The sequence below is a fragment of the Manacus vitellinus genome, unplaced genomic scaffold (assembly GCF_001715985.3).
Source record: "Manacus vitellinus isolate BGI_N305 unplaced genomic scaffold, ASM171598v3 scaffold_14_pilon, whole genome shotgun sequence".
Taxonomy (NCBI): domain Eukaryota; kingdom Metazoa; phylum Chordata; class Aves; order Passeriformes; family Pipridae; genus Manacus; species Manacus vitellinus.
This window is the reverse complement of record NW_021939063.1, coordinates 5,512,075-5,529,264: the sequence shown is the minus strand read 5'-3', so window position 1 is coordinate 5,529,264 and position 17,190 is coordinate 5,512,075. Positions and strand designations below refer to the sequence as shown.

Sequence of the window (17,190 nt, the reverse complement as noted above, 5' to 3'; positions counted from 1 at the left end):
ATATGTCCTTGGGTGCTGAGAAGGAGGTACTTAGGAGTAAGGGTACTTATTACTGTTATTATTTACTATTGTTTGATGCCTGGTGCTGGTAAGCAGTGCAGGTGGCATACACTTCTACCACAGCTCATCAAGGGAAAAAAAAATCCCACCTTGTGCTACAGCACACATCCTGAGCTCTTAAAATGGAAGTTTCTGTTCTATCTCTAAGCCTTATTTCTTTTGTAGGCAGAGGTAAGAGTTGCAATGCCAAATGAATGGTATGTACTGAGTCCATACAGTGGCTCTTTAAAAAATAATTACATATGGTGCAAGAGGGAGAGGAAACCACTCCATTCCTGTAAATGGCCACTTAAGATGTGGAGAATAAATAACTGTAATAAATAATCTGGCGTAGCTGAGCTTTAGCATTTAGGTATAAATCAGAACTCTTTCCCCATTGTCTGCCGAGGTGCATTGGAAATGGAGTTGGAAGGACAGATTTCCCTCAGAGTTGTGGCAAGGTGTTGGAAAGCCCATGGGAACGTGTAGGAATCTCCTGTACTCCCGTGTGTTTTGTTGCACTTTCCCTGCACCACCCTTCCCCGTTCACAAGCATGTGCTGCTCTCTGTGAAAGAAAGGAGACTCCCTTAAGTCTCGCTTGCCTCTTGTGAATAAGTGCAAGAACAACGCCGGGGAATAAAGCCTCTGCCGGCGGAATTAACGCGTCCCCAGATCGCTCCTTGGCTGTTCAGTCCCTCACCTCTCCATCAGCTCTGCCTTCCCACCGGCGCTGGTCCACCCTCCTGCCCATTCATTCGCGCTGCCTCTCGCAGCCGGAGCGGCGGCTCCTCCGCGCCGGGCACAGTCTCAGTGCCGGTATTTAAATGCAGCTCCAGTCGCTGGCGAGCGCCTGGCTGGGGCTTGTCACCGAGGGCTGTGTCGCTTTAAGGCATGTGATACTTTCCCGAGCAGGGATGTATTGAAATAGGCTCCGGTACTTCCAGCATCGTAGAGCAGTGTCGGAACCGCCGCCTTCCCCGCACTGCCCGCGCCGGAGTCAGGCTGCTCTGCCCTCACACACAGAGACTGCTCCTCGTCCTTAAGTATCCTGGAAGCTGCAAATTATCTCAAGATCACTTCAAAGGTCTCGTCAAGCAGAAGGTGATGCTAGGAGATGATTTAAAGGTGAAAATGAGAAGGTTTCCACCCCTCAAACCTTGGCCACTTTTCTGACGGCAGAGTCTGAGAGCTCAGATGTCTTCTTTACTCTGGAAACAGGATTTGTAACGAAAAAGAGATTTTTTTTTTCCTACTTTTAATCCTGATAAAGAAGATTATTGGGAAGCTATAAAAAAATCCCTTATTGTGATACAGATGGATTTAAAAAAGTATTAGATCTTTCCGATGAACACTACTAGAGTGCTCTGCTCTTGGTTGGATTACTCAGGTAAGGAGCTTCTTCAGGATTTAAGATTCAGAAAGCAGATCTGGAACTCATCAGATAATAAGTGGAAAATACTCAGTGCTGTGTTTCTTTACTAATGATAAGGTGATCGGTATGTAAAAGTGTGTATGTGACAGCACCTTGCTCACAAACAAGTGCGTGAAGAAATGTTTGTGAGAAATGCTGGTGTTTGAGCAAAGGTAGTTTGAAATAGTGCAGTTTGAGGGAGGTTTTCTGTACAAAGAAAAAAAAAGCTAATAATTAAGGTTGAGAGGGTTAAGTAAGTCTGCTGTCCATGTGCTAAGAATATGATGAGGAAAGACACAGGAGCATTTAGCAGGCTGTGGAAGTTTGGCTTTGCTTTGCTCTTTAACTGGGATTCTTAAAGTTCAGTTTAAATAACCTGAATAGCTGAAATATCCCTATGTGAGAGTTCACCTTTCCCCTCTTACCTTGTGGTATAAAAAGCACAGGAGCACCAAATATGACAAGAAGGCGTTAATTCCTGAAGACACTGGATGCCTACTGGGAGCTCCCTGGTCTGAGGGGGTTGAATCTATTTTGCAAGATAAATAGGTCTAAAAAGAGAGGAGAAAAAGTGCATTATATACTGCAAAGCAAACAGCTGGAAATGAAATTAATTATACACTAAGCAGTGCATCAAGCACTCAGTACAGAGAAAGGAAGAGCCTCATGCTGATCAAAATAATGTTTTGGTATTCTCTATTAATTATGCTTGTCAGTTTATGTGGTTCTTTTAAGCTAATTAGACTTAAAAAGCTGTGCTGCTTTAAAATCAGGGGCAAAAAAAAATCATATGCATATATTTTATTACCACTGTATTTCACTATTTTAATACTGTTAATTTTCATACTGCAGAAATCCCCCTGATATCACATACAGACTTTTCATTTTTTTAATTTTTTATTTTTTTTTTAGCAAAGACATGGTCTTTCCATGTGAGAGATTTAATCTTTCAAAGTCTTTCTTGCTCTGTGAAAATGATGTTCAGCTGATTGGGTTATTAGATAGAGAATAGCATCCCGTCATTGGCTGAACGAGGAGAGTGCCTGAAGTTTGATTAATTTGGCAATATGAAATGCAGCAGAAGGTGTTGTTAAGGGAACTGGACGATGTGTAGCGTAGCTGAGCCTTGCAAACCTCCCAGTCCTTGCAGGCATTGAGAAAGAGCTGTTGAAGTTAACAAGTCAGAGGGAAATTTAGCCAGTTAGTACAGCCATGAACACAAGTATGAAAAAACATGGTTGTCTGTGTTGGGTGGCCAAGTACAGCAGCACCAAAAGACAAAGAAATTGCTCTTTCCCTCTGCAACAGGAATATTATTAAAATTTTGACACAATCTGCTTTGAGAAAGCATCAAATCTTCTATGGAATCCATCTGAAATTCGGTCTGGCCATACTCTGGACCCTGTGCACGCACAGGTCGAACAAAAGGAAGCCGATTTCATCTGAGGATTAGAATGTAATTTTGAGAAACAATTGCTTTGTTTGGTAGACAGAAGCATGATTAATAATTAATACTTGCAAAAGTAAAGAAACAAACAATAAACTGTTAGCTTCTGGGTCAGCATCAGCCATCCAGTTTGGGAATGGAGTATTTTTGCAATTCATCTTGAATAGCTGAGGATGTTTTATGCCTTTTTGTAATGTGTTTAAAGTAGCTTTGATACTACCTGGGCATCATGTGTTTCTCAGCTGGCACTGTGATTTTTTTTTTTAATGTAATGTATATTTTTTAACTCCCTTGTAAATGCAACTATGGATTAGTGTGGGAATGTTTTCCAACCTCTTTTTACATTGTGGCTTTTTTAGTCCTCAGATTATTACAGTTTGATTTTTTACCACTGAATTATTAAAGTTATCCAGGCTCCTGCGTGATGTTTTGTTACCTCAGCTGTCCTTTTTGGGCATGACCTTTGCTGTATAACAATTGCATCCTACAGGGAGAATAATAATCAAAAGAAATTTAGCAAAAGGAGTGAAAAAGGGAAAAAAAAATACTGTTGTAATGGAATCTGACTATTCTGTGTACTGCGAGGCATTGGGTAATAACGTCTGTCTAATATTTTGTTTAGAGAATGGCAGTGGTCTCTGCAATGTCCTGGGTCCTGTATTTGTGGATAAGTGCCTGTGCAATGCTGCTCTGTCAGGGGTCCCTCCATCACACTTTCCAGCAGCATCACCTGCACAGACCAGGTAGGACTGAGCTCAGCTCTGGGGTGCCGTGAGATTGCAGGTTCTCTGCCCGTGCTCGTGTGTGTCTTGATAAATGACTGAGTGATCAAAAATCTTTTTATCATTTAACTTTTATGAGTTGCTTGCCTTTATATTGCACAGCATCTGTTTTTTTTGGTCAGTCTAATGTGTGTTGTTGCTCTGCCAATCCAATGTTGGAATAGTCATCCTTTAATGTCATCTTCTAACAATTTCCCAAAACAGGCATCCCATTTTGGATAACTTTTCAGTTTCTATGTCCTTGTTTCTATGTCCTTATCTCTATGTCCCCTTCTCCTCACCTGGTGAAGTTCTGGAATGGGTGTGTAACTCAGACATTGTGACAACACAGGTTTGGATAACTTTGCAGTTATCTGACCCAAACTGGGTATGGGTTTGTTCCTTGAAATGCTGGCACCAAATCTCACTCATAGTCACCTGTGTTTACTGGAGGTCAGATGTTTGCATAAATGCACTTATTTTAAGGTTCTCAAGTTTACCTCTGCGAATTGATGGGGTCACAAAAGTGCAGCCCAGAGGAGAATTTGGGACTGTATTTCAATGGAGTTAAATGCCTATAAATCAGAGTGGGGAACAGAGCTGACTTTGACTGTTGGATCTGCAGGGACAGCACATCAGTGGTTTTATTGTGTTTTTATTAATAGAAATAGATCACGTAAGTTTTTCAACTGTTAATTGCACTTTGAAGAACGTGCTATGCTAAAAATTGAGGTGTTGGCATATTCTAGCACAGTATTATCATCTGGTTAAAATTAGATGGGCCAAGAATGTCACTTAACAAATTTGGATCCAAAGAAAGGTGGGAAAGGTTTTAAGAGATATAGAAATGAAAGATGGAAAATCTTAACTCACAGTGATGAATCATTTAACAGTGTGGCAATTAATACTTGAATGTTTTTTGATCTCATGACATCCCTTCAAAGACAGATGGTCTTGAATCACAAGGCTTTAGTAACCTTAAAACTCAAAGTTTCCCAAGTACATTTCTTACCCAGAAGTCACAGATATTGGCTTTGTTTTGCTTTCTTGTAATAAAGCATATAATGTATAGAGGAATAGAGCAAAATCTTTGCTAGCCTAGCTCTCAGTACCCATGTTAAAACATCAGTTTAGCCAAAAGTATTTACTAGCTGACACTGGAAGTTTGAGAGTGTTTGAAGTTTGAGTGGTGAGGGTCTTATTTGGGACTTGCAGAGATTTATTACAGTGCAATTGTCAGTAATGCTGCTGGTTATTTGAGTCTGTCCCTAGTGAAGGAAATGGGGAAAAACCAGCCCAGCTAAACAGATATGTAAAAGGAAAATGTAATATCGTTTTAGGGAATCAGTTGAAACAAGTGACATTATGAGAAAAAATGAGAGCTGGGCACATCCAGAGCTCAGCAACATTTGCCTAAGCTTGAAAAATCACCTTTTTTATGAAGCAAGAACAGCAAGACACTGAATGCATACCAAATGTTGGGGAAATGTGAAAAATGACAAAATCTTTCACTCAGAGATGTGCTACAGATAGAGTGAAGGTTTTACAGCTGCCTCATCACCTACTTAGAAGCAGCCAAGCTTTCCCTCCTGCGAGCCTGGCTCAGGCAGCTTCTCCACACCCTACACGAACGAGATTGATGGTGTTCTGATCCCAGGCAGCCAATTTCAGTCTCTCAAGAAATAATCCACTACACTGACAGATGAGTGGAATTTGACATGATGTTCACCTCGAATTCAGATTGTGCTGCACCTGGGAAGTACCAGCTACTGAGTGTCCTTTAGGGAAACTGTTAGGTATTTTGGACAATTTCTGCTGTCACAACAGAAAATCAGGACAGTGTTTTTTATAAGGCCAAGAATTTTCAGTCTGCCAACTGAATGTGAAAGGTTGTACATAAAAGGGATGGAAATATGTTAACTAGCAAACTGAGTGATTTTAATGTATTCAACTGCAGTCCCTGAGCACACCCTATTTTTCATACTTATAATATTAGAAATGCATCGTTTACTTTTGGTTAGTCACTGTGTAAGCCAAATAAAAGTGAACAAAAATGGATGCAGATGAGCCAGGATATAATTTCAGTAATTTAATATTTGGTATATGAAACTTCAACTTATTGAATCATGACAAATATAGCTGTAATCAATAGCATGCTCGGCATACCTTTTCTTTCAGTTTGTGGTCTTCCATAGGTAACGAGATGCTCTAAAATAAGAGAATTTAAGCAGTTCAACTCCATTGTGGGACCACTGTGGTACAAGATAATTAAAAAGGCAGGTTTCACCCCATTTTGTACTTCTCATACTTGATGAATAGAAGAGTCTCACTGAGCACAGGAAGGTGCAGGTAAAAGATAAAATCCTCTTGGTGTGTATTTAGCATAATAAACTTGAAGTGAACTCAGTGGATTAGCACAGTGAATGTATTCATCTGGACTACTGCAGTAATCCAGTTTTGAAACTCTGGAAATCAAGGGCAATATACAAAAATGTTAGTTTATCATCAGAGATTTCTGAGCTTGTTCTTTTTTTTTTTTCCCCTGAAACTTTCTTAAGTGTCTGAATGGGCTGAGCTAAATTTCCACGCACTGTGCAATCACAAAAGCTTAAAGCCTCCTTTTAGTGTAGTATAATTTTTCATTTTTATAATTCAGCACTTCTTTATTCAGTTAGATGGCTTAGCAGAAGGTATGAACCTGGAAACAAATGTTATAAACAGCTCTAACTGACTGTATTTTTGATTGACTGTAGCTTTATTTTCTGTGAAACATTGGCAGGTGGGCACAGGTAGTAAGGGCATGGTGAATATTGCTTGCTTATAAGATGAACGATGCTATGTTATTTGTGCTCGTTCATTAATTCTTCCTTGTCTCATTAACATGATGAGAAGTTTGAATGCTGTTGTTTAGTACCCTTAAGTATTGGTGCCTTTTCCTTTTGACTTGAATGGGTGAGGAGGAGGAGACTTGAGAGTAAACTGGCAGAACACCATTGCAGTGTAATTCCCCTTGGGTAATATACATGGCTTCCTGCAGGTTTTTTATGACAATATTTCATTTTCATGAAAATCATGTTAGGCAGAGGATGTGTGAAAGCATTCACAGGAAATAACTTTATGTGGAAACAAATCTCCATCTTTTTTCCAAGCATGTCATTTCTGTGTGATTTAAGAAGAAACAGTGGTAATGAAAAGATTTCCACACTGGCTCTTAGACTCTAAGATACACAGAGTTGAGCTGTTAAATTGGCCTGAGGGTTAAAGTGGACAGGTTGTGATTTGCAGAGTTATCTGAGTGCCTGTGATAGTTCATTGATCATCTGATTGACAGGATTGACCCTGCCCAGAGGTAGGAAGTAGATGCTGGCATTTGGTGAGACAGCAAGATATCGGCAAAGTACAGGATTGAAGTTTTAAAAAAAAAACACAATAAACACCACTCTTTCAATCATGCAATTTTTGACAAAATTTTGGCTGTGTTCCATAACAAGGTATTATATGCATCAGCTATTTAATCACAGTGCACAACATTGGCCATGTGTTCCTTTTGAAAAGACATAGGATTCACCTGTAAGTTTGTGCAAAATTAATTAGGTACATGTTAAGTTAATCTTGTACACGGTGTAAAGATGTGAGACAGACACAAGCAGAAACATGTACCTACTGTAGCAAATATGTCAATTAAAAATAGGCCTATTCAGAGGAAAAAAATCATGGAGAGAATCAAGGCTGGAATTTTATGACGCTAAACATAAAGTGCCTTTTATTGTGACAGTAGTTAATGATGTGCCCATTAAAAATCATCTCAAGAAGTGTTTCTCTGTACTTCATCTCATGAGGTGGAAAAATCAGTCTCAAAGCAATTCTGTACAAACTAACAAGGAACATCAACCAAAGGATGCTCTGAGCATGTTTCTCAGTAGACAGCATTTTGCAGAAAGTGGAGTCTGTGGCTGTGAGCAAAAAATGTCTTAGTTCTGATCTTGGCCTTCCCACTGATTTTTATAGCCTTGGGGGAAATTGCATATTTTCACATTTCAAAAGGTCTGCTCTATTCATATGCCCCATATATGTGGCTATTCAGTTTAAAACAGACTGGGAAGAATGTTGGTTTGGATCTAACTCCTCGGAAAAGTGTAAACAAAATGTGTCGTTACTTTGTAGAACAATTGAGATTTGAAAGGTGAATTCAGCAGGATTTTTGCTCCTGGTATTGATAGAAGCAAGTCTGGGACCAGGTAGTTAATATGTAAAAGTATGCAGTTTCTATGATTACCAAGAATTGTGTTTCATTAATCACATGGTGTGAATGCAAACTGTTGCCTTCAGTACACAACGTCCAAATTGCCATGGGGCAACACAGCCAGTATCCAGCAGATCTTGTTGTGGGCATCAAAGGTGACAAGTAGTGTTTCTTGCTGTATTTATAAAAATGAACAAATTTTTAAGCCCTAAGGTCTGATTCGGTTTTCACTTACACCAGAAATGCACAGGGAGCACAACAGTGTCCTGGTTTGTTCATGATCAGAAAAACCTGCTCGTAATGAGCTGTTCCAGTCACTCACTGGAAATCATCTCTCTTGTGATGCCTTTGTTATACACACCTGGCCTTCACAGGCTGTTCTTGAGAATGTGAAGCTACCAACTGCTAAGTAAAGAAATCCAAGTTGGAGGTACCTGCTGTGTTCCTGGTCACATAAAAAATATGTTTGAATGTATGTGGGCATGTATTTTGTGTGGACAGAGAACTGATGTAACAACTCAACACTTAAGGATGATGTAGGGTTTCTAAGCAGCATGATAGCAATGAACTGCCTGCTGTGCTTGTGTGATGCACTTGTTTATAGCAGCAGACCTTATCAGAAGTATTGTACCCTGTAATTTAGGTTTTTTTATGTTTTTTTTGTTTTGTTTTCTGAGAAATCAAACCTCCCAAACAAACCCGGCATGGCTACAGGGTGTGCTTGCAGGCAGTTAGCTGTGGGGTTTTGGGGGGGGTTGTAAGCTGTTATTTAAGACACAGAAGCCCTTTGAAGTAAAAGGGAAAAAGTGTAGGGAGGTAGTGCCAGGGAGCAGCCAGAGCTCATGGGATGGTCAAAGGCAGGAGGAGAAGGGAGTGCAGCTGTGAGGCTCTCAGCAATTTTGCAGGTGGAGGAAAGCTGTCACCAGTCATGCTGCTGAATGTGATGCCTTGTTACTTCTGATCCAGGGAGATGAAGCAACCTGAGGGGGAGCAGGTGTTGCAGCTCAATGGACTGTGAAGGTGTGCAGTGGGGCACTGAGCAACTGCTGTGCCCAGCAAGGCTCCACGGGAGCTGCTGGAGGAAGGGCTGCATTCCCTGTGATCACCCTCGCAGCACACCTGGTGCAAAAGAGCAGTGGCAGGGTGCTCATGGTGATATTTGGAGAGATGTGATGTGCCTCCCTCGTGTGTGGTTCACACGGGCAGTGCCAGTGCCCTGGTTCTGTCCCCTTGCTCTGCCCTTTCCTGCTGGCCATGCTCCCATCCCCATCCCGTGCCACTTCAGCTGTCCCTCAGACCCCTCTGCAGGCAGACACTCAGGCAGGTGCAAAGCACATCCCTCTTGGTGTGACAGAAGCTGTTCTAGGGAAATAGGGATCAAAAATCACCTCTTGATGCACTGGCCTCGGAAGCACCTTCTGCTCCTCCCTGTGCTGAGCCTCCAGCTCCAAGTGCAGCCCTGGGGCCTGGGTGAGTCATGCAGGGACTATTTGGAGCTCTCCGTCATGGTGTTGAAGACTGTGAGAATTCATACTATGGTGGTGAAGTCCCAAGGAAAATTTGGCACCTACAAATATGAGCCCCAAAAGCAAACTGTGTTGCTCTGCGCTGAAGTATTTCTGCTGATAGCATCAGAAACCCGCCTTTAATGATTAGCCTATTTTATCCAAGGCTCATTTATATTTTAAAAGGCAATATCCAAGTGCATTTCCTCATAAGACAGATGTGTTTTCTTCCATTAAGTTTCATATTGTTTTATCCTATCTTGTCTATAATCTTCGTGGTTTCCTTCTGAATGTTTTTGTTTCCGCTATGTTGTGAAACTAAGCTTTGCTGTGAGCAAGATTTATTTTCCTGGTGGGATTCAGCATTTTTTGCTGTTTTCAGATGCTCTATGCAGATTCTCTCCAGCTAAACTTATTCTTTTGCATGGGAGTGATGCTGGAGATTTCTGTTCATGGAGCCCTAGGTAGGGACCACGAGGGCTGCAGCGCCGCTGGATTCTAAATTTATGAGACTCAGTCAGTGATGCACAGTGGGGAATTGGGGGTGTAAATTAAGCTGAATGGAGTTGCAAAGCCCAATGTATGTGTCTGTGACTCATATTTCTACGCTCTATTTAGAAGATTGTTTTCTGACATCTCTCTCTCGCCTTCTATATCTGTTTTGGAATAGCAGTTTTTCCTTTTCCTTCACGGTGGGTAAAGAAACCAGTCCCTGCCCTTCTTGAAAGGTCAATTCAGTGACAGCAGGTGCAGGATCACTGTTGCTGTCATGCTAATCAATAACTGTGTCCTAGTATTCCACTGTAATCCTTATATTACTTTGAGAGAACAGCTTTGCTTGGGAACTGAATTGATGGCAGGAATGGAGGATTTGAGCAGTTTTGGATGATGTGAAAATGATTCCTTGAGAATCACCAGGTGAAGTGCAGTACACAGCCAATCTGTTATCTGAGGTGGGTGCTCTTGTTGTGGTGTCTTGTCTTTGAGCTACAAGGTGAATAACCTGCTTTCCACGAGCAGTTCCTCCCAGCCACATGTGCTGGGTGCTTCTTGAAATTGTGCATAAATATTTCTTCCATGAGCAGTGAAGTTTTAGTGTATATCATGCACCTTAACTCTCACTAAATGAATAGGCAATTAAACCCCAGCTTAAGTAGTGATCCTTGTCTCTTGATTACTAGGGGAGCTGTTGGTTCAGATCAAAGAATGCTTTTAATTCATCCTCTTGCATAATCCAAAGCTCCTACTGGATTAATTTTGTTTTCTGCAAATGACAAATCTGAATCAAGAGCCTTCATTGTGAACCTGTTAAAACATGATGAGCAAAATACACTTTGCAGTGAAATTGTGTGAAAGTTATATCAATGAAATGAAGAACTTGACTGGAAAACTCCTGTGAGCATACATGTCAGTCTGTTGGAAAGTGGGGAACCTGGGGTTGTGATTTTCTGTGCTGTAAATAATGTCAGCAGCCAAAGGCTCTATAGATCAGCCTGAGTGCAGGCAAGAGCCTCAGGATCTAAACTGCACACATTCTGATAAAACTTTTTATTATTTTTTTTGGTGTCCTCATTAATGCTCTCCAAAACTGCTGTTAAATATTTCTGGCAAGCAGGGCTTCAGTGTAATTGTACTGTGTTGTTCAGGATTTATTAATTATAATCTTTTCTCGCAGAGTCTATTTATATTTGATCATGACATTAATTGGTTGCCAAAACAAACTAGAGTTAATGGTGTTTAATTAAGTGGTTGGGAGCAAGCAAGGACAGTTTATTTGGAAAATCGGTTTCATTGATTTATATGTTTGTTTCTTAAAAGAACATGCACAAATGAAAGGAACCTTTTGGTTAACACCTCTTTCCCTACATGCTGCCCAGGAACCACCAATAACACAGCTGTGGCTTTGAACAGATTCAAGAGTTGAGAAGTATCTCTAGTGTATATGTTTGCCTAGATAAACGTAGTAGGAAGTAAATGTTCACATTCTGAATCATTCTGAATTTAAATAAAACCTTAAACCATATGGAAATGAGATCAAGTAATACCGAAAATAGCAGTAGGGTGTTCAGAACACTGTATTTTGAAAAATGCATCTCTCGTCTGGCTAAAGGTGCTGTGTGGGTAAGGAGGGTATGGTAAAACACTAAAATATGACAAGGCAAATACCTCCTATAATTTTATTAATACAGTATATCATTGTATATCTATGATATAATAATTTCTATGTTTTCCATCATATGTTTGAAAATTGACTAATTTTACAGTTCAGAAGGTCTTGAACTTCTGTTTCCTGTTTTAATATTAAAATTAGAACTGAGACAAAAATTCTGAGGACTTAACATCCAGGGTCTTTCTGTTTTGGTCGGTGGTTTCACTGTTTGTGTGGTTTTTTTAATGGAGAATCAGTTTCCTAAGTTGAAACCATGATTGAAAAAGTAGTTTGATATCTTTATGCCTTACTTTTGCCCTGATATTCCTCACTGGCTGTGTAAGGTATCAGCAGCTACCCAAAACAATTCATCAGAATCCTGTGTGAAAGTATAACTCTAGATCTGCCAGTGGCTGTTTCTTTCCCAAGGGGAATCAAGACCTCACAGACTTCAAATCTAAAACCAATGTGAACATGAGGAAGGTCCTGTGTGTCCTTCTGGCTGGTACCAGCTCTTGTTTTGGTTTAGAGTAGCACTGAAATGAAAGAAAGTCTAATGTTTACAGAAGTTGCCTTTTTTTTTTTTTTTTGACAAGGATACAGCTTTTATTAAACAGCAGAGATCTGGGGGTGGGGAAATCTTACTTAAATCATAAGCTATGGCTACACTACCACTGTTTACTGTGACTATCCATTAGTTCATTAAATCCCTCTTTTTGGTTACTTGCATGGGAGACTTTCAAATTTGGGGAGTCAGTCAGCCAGAAGTTGCTATTGTGTGTTAAACAAAAAAAAAAAAAAAGGATGAGTTGAAGCTAACAGAGGTTTTTGAGTTTGCAGTTGGTTTCAGCGTGCCAGGGCAGAATCTGACAGAGAATGACTGTCTAAACCAGCTCCCACATCTGTAGTATAATTATTTCTGTAGTAATATCCTCTTTTTGTGACGTTTTAAAATGCAGCATTTTTGTTCCCTCAGGTAATTAGAAACTGTCTTTCCACGGCTGAAATCTCAGCACTTTCACCATCAAGTCAGCTGCCTGGGTGGTGTTTATCTTAACCTTGTTTTGAGTTTCTTCAACAAATAGATGACTCCTTTAGTTCTAATTTAGTTTCTCTTGGTATTTCTATTATCTCTTTCTAGTTGGCAGGCAAGGAAATCAGATGTGCATCGAATGAAACCATTTGTCATGGATTAGTGCATGCAAATGCCTTGATAACAGCAGTAGACCAAGGCTGTGAGTGTCTGAGTGCTGACTTAGGAAGAGAAAATTAACAAGGCCAAACCACCACTGATAGCTGTCCCTAAATGAGATTATTCAATGCCTAGGAGCAAGACGAGGCTTTTCTGTGCCCTCCCTTGACATTTGTCCTCATACTGAAATCTTTAGATGTTAGGGAAATGCACAGTGAAGTGGGGAAGTGTCCATGGGAGCTCATGGCTTTCCCAGGACTACACACCAACAGGATCTTCCCTCTGTCCAATAAAACCTGTCTGTATGCCCAGCAGAGGGGAGGGATGGGGCTCATAGCTGGAAAAAAGAGAAAATCATAAACGATCCTCCAGCATGTGTATCCCTATCACAGCACACTGGGAGTCAGGAGAGCTGCCAGGCAGGATACTGAAATGAATCCTCTTGAGGAGGAATGTATCTTCCTCAGTGTCTTCTTTGGAAATGTTTTGCATTTCCCTCTTTCCCTGAGGGCAGAATTGGGAAATTGTTTAATACTGATCTCCTACTGTTGATAACAGGCTGAATTGAATGAGTTGACAGCAGTTTTTAGATATTTATCTCATGCTTGTCATTGTTACTCCAGTTCCTTTATGAGCCTGGTTGGACTCTTTTCAGTCCTAAAAGGTGAGCTCTGCCAAGTTCCCCACTCAAAGGATGGTGTGAGGAAGAGCTGAAACACAGTTGTAGGAAGGGAATTTTGAGACCCCCTGAGTGGGAGGAGACTGTGAACAGTGAGCATCCTGAGCACATTGTATTTCTAACCATCCCAAACCACCCTTGGGAGATCACCAAACACAGGTGCTGTAATTCAGTGTAAGGTCCACAACCTAGGCAGATAACCTGCTGTTTTCTGTAGGTTTTCACCCTGTTTCAATCTCTTTTTTTTTTTCCTCCCCTTAACTGTTTTGTGTATTTCTAGATTTGTCTCCTTTCCTTTAAATCAGTTTCCTTTATTTTCTCTAAATCTTCCTTTATGTAAGCTCCTATGGCTCTCACTTTTGGAAAAGGCTCTCTGAACCTCCTCCTCTTAGTCAATGCACCTTGATGTGATGTTTAAACAACAAAATTCCACTTGATTTCATCTCAACTAGAACACCAGTGATATTTTAATGAAGTAAATAGTTTAAAACATTTCTATTTAGAAAGAATCAAAATGTAGCTATTTCATCAAAACATTTGAAATGCTAAAATACATTTCCTGCTTCCTGATGGTGACACCACAGTTAAAGTGTTTTCTAAGAAAAATCTGGAAAAATATAATTTATAGCCTTTTTCACTCATAGGAAATACTGTTGATCAGAATATTCCAATGGAAAAAATTTCACAGCTACTTTGTGTCTGTCTCTACAGAGTGTATGCAAGGCAATATTACTATCATAGTGGTTTTTTGTTTTCTTACTTCCTCCCCCTCTGCTTTTATGCTTTGATTTTGTGTATTTGTATTGGAACCAAACTTTCATCCCTTACATCCCCCCAAATTTTTTCCCCTGTTTCCATGCTGCACTGTAGTCAAGACCCCTTGCTGAGGTCATGATGTTACCACAGACACAAGCAGGTTGGTCAGACAGGGTGATGCAGACTCTGGAAAGCAAATTCTTGACTGAGCAGGACCAGTTCTGAAAATGAACAAATGCTGGTGATAAAAATAGGTGCAAATTAAAGGGAATGGGATTCTGCTTCAGTTGTAAATTATCTGATGGCTTCCTCTAGTAAGAGTTCCCTGACTTTTTAGAGTGCACTTAATTGGCTGTGAACTGCCTGTTGCTGCAGCGTTTAGTGTTGATGTACCTTCTATGAGCAGGGTGGGATCGAGCAGTTCTTTGTACCAGTCCTAATCCTCTGAGGTTCAGGCTGTGCAAGTCCCCCCTAAACCCTGTTCTTATGTAAAACAAATTATTTCCTATGTTCCTTTTTTGTTTTCTAGTCTATCAAAGGAAAAGGTGTAATCTATAGTGTCTAGAGATGGCAACAAGCTACAAAGCAGTATCACATTTATACTGAAGTCCTTCTGAGGAGGATTGTATGTCTTTAGCATGCTGCTCCCTACATCTGAGGGGCTGTGTTCTTTAACAGGTGAGAAGAGATTATCCCCTAGTCCTGACAGAATCTGTGAATCAAAGTCTGTTAGGAGAAAAACTCATACAGAGTTGAAAATGCAAACCTTCTTTTAAATGTAACTATAGCAAAATAGTTTTCTCTGAATAACAGAGTATATGAATTAGTATCTTAAGTTTCAGAGATCTTACTGTAAACTGTGTCCTGTCTGATTTTCAGGTGCTTTAAAGTCCAGATTTTATATAGGAACCTAACAAAGATACGAACAAAACTCAAATGTGCCTTTATCAGGAGAGATTATTCCATGTTCTGATGGAACATACAGGTCTCAGAACATCATCATTGCTGTACAGACAGAATAGTTTTATGGGGACCCAACCAACAGTGGCCTTTCTGTTTGGTCCTTTTCTTTCTCTTTCTGGCCGACTCAGGGACGGTCGATCCCCCTGTGCAGCATCCAGCACTGGAATAGACCATCTGAGAGAGCAGATCTCCACCATGATCATTTTTATGGCAGCTGAGATGTAAACAAATGAGGGTTTGTTACTCTGTTCCTAACTTGGTCTCTCTAAGTGAGAGGGTGGCTGCCAGACACTGTCCTCCCTGCTGGTACCCAGAGCAGGCATCCCATCCCTGGTGCTCTGTCCTTGGCATGGCTTGATGTGCAAGTACAAGTGTTGCTGTGAGCTGGGTGATGGATCATGGAGCCTCTCAGCTCCCTCTTTTCATGGAATCAAGTGCTTTGCTGTAAGCCAACTTCACACTGGCTTAGCCTCCATGGTGGTTAAGCTGTAATCTATCAGACTGCCCTGGCTGGGAGGTGTAAAGAGCCTTCACGTTCACTTACTGCTGCTCAACTGACAAACAAGTTGTGCTGTTGCAAGGAATGTTTCCTGTGTCCAGGCTCTCAGCTGAACAGGCAGTGCAGAGTTTATTCAAATATAGACCTTCCCACTTGTTACTGAATTGCTTCTTTCAAAAGATGAGATTGGGCTTTTCCTAGGACAAAAAGGCTCCTCTTTAATTATGTTTCTCACTTGAAGACTACACTTCCCACCAGAGTTTAGTGCTGTGCTTCCAATCCTTCACAGGCAGTGTAACATGGATTCTGCATAACTCAGTGCATTTTTTGAAATGTGTCTGACTTGTAAATATTAACTGCCTGCTGCTATCTCAGTGCACTTGCAGGCCAACTACAGCAGCATGAAAACTTTCATTTTCTATAATTATAAAAAAAACCCCACCTTAATCATAATCTCTTGCTTGCTTCTGAAGACATAAATTGCTCCGGGGAAAGACCTAGTTCTGTCCCAAAAGAAGACTGTGATCTGGGAATCCTGAATGGAAAATAACCTGTGAATGATGTCTTGTTTGGTCCAGTCAAAGGTGTGGGAACACCCACACACTTGGGATAGATGCTGTTAGGGTCCTGCATGTCCTTCCCCACTAATGACCATTTTTGGGCTGCAGCTGTGGAAGCTGACTGCAGAAGTTTTTCTTCTCACTTGTTGGAACCTGGGAAAGGTCTTCTCCATAATTTATCTTTGTTTTGGCAACACAGAAGCTCAGAGGTTATGTAGTTATTGACCAGTATTTTTGTTCCTTGTCAGGACTCTGTGCATGAGTCCAGTGTACCAGTCCAGATGGGGGCCACCAGCTTGGACTGTGGAATCCTGGCAAGGGATCCTTTTCCAGAGGGTCCTTTTCCTCTTGTGCAATGGAAAGATGACTGAGCATCAGCCAATGCCCACTGCCTGGCTTGCAGAACGTATTCAGAGGCTCTTGGTAGGCTTTGAGAATCAAACTAGGATTTGATTCCATCTGTACTGATAAATTAATGTGAAAAATGCTCATTGAATCTCTTGTGGAGATAAACTTTCATGTGCTTGAGTAATTGTAGCAAATTTTCTTTTCTATTGTGACAATTGTTTGTTTATTTTTGCAGTTTGATGGAATACAGGGTAACAGTCTACACTTTGCAAAGCAGTGTTCCTTTCGTTGTGTGACTAAAGCAGTGTAAATAATATAATTCTTTTCTATGTGACAGCCAAAGCAAGATATCAAGTGTTGGTTTGGTGCAGTATTTACATTTTGAAGTTAGTTTAGAACAACTCCATTGTTCTTCTGACTAACTGGAAAAAAAAAAGAAAACAAAATCTGAAACAATTTGACAAATTTATAAACACTGAAAGAGCAGCAAGGAGAAAGCAAGATTAAATTAGTAAAAAAAGTCTAGAGATTGTACTTCTTCTTTCCTTACATAGATTTAATTCAGAGTATCTCTAACCAGAAACTGCATTCTGCTGTAGAGTTGACCCTTCATCTTTCTTCCCAAGGTAGAGCTGTG

The 17,190-nt window shown here is 40.5% G+C and overlaps 1 protein-coding gene across 2 annotated transcripts in view; it reads left to right on the top strand.

Moving 5' to 3' along the window:
- Positions 1-823: 823 nt before the first annotated feature.
- The window catches only part of TAFA1 (TAFA chemokine like family member 1), a 215,962-nt gene continuing 199,595 nt past the window's right edge, over positions 824-17,190 (top strand). For both annotated transcript variants that reach the window (XM_018068381.3, XM_008925698.4), the window contains exons 1-2: positions 824-1,427; positions 3,521-3,641. In XM_018068381.3, coding sequence (XP_017923870.1) covers positions 3,524-3,641 — 118 coding nt within the window. In that variant the 5' untranslated portion in view covers positions 824-1,427; positions 3,521-3,523. The remainder of the gene's footprint in view (positions 1,428-3,520; positions 3,642-17,190) is intronic.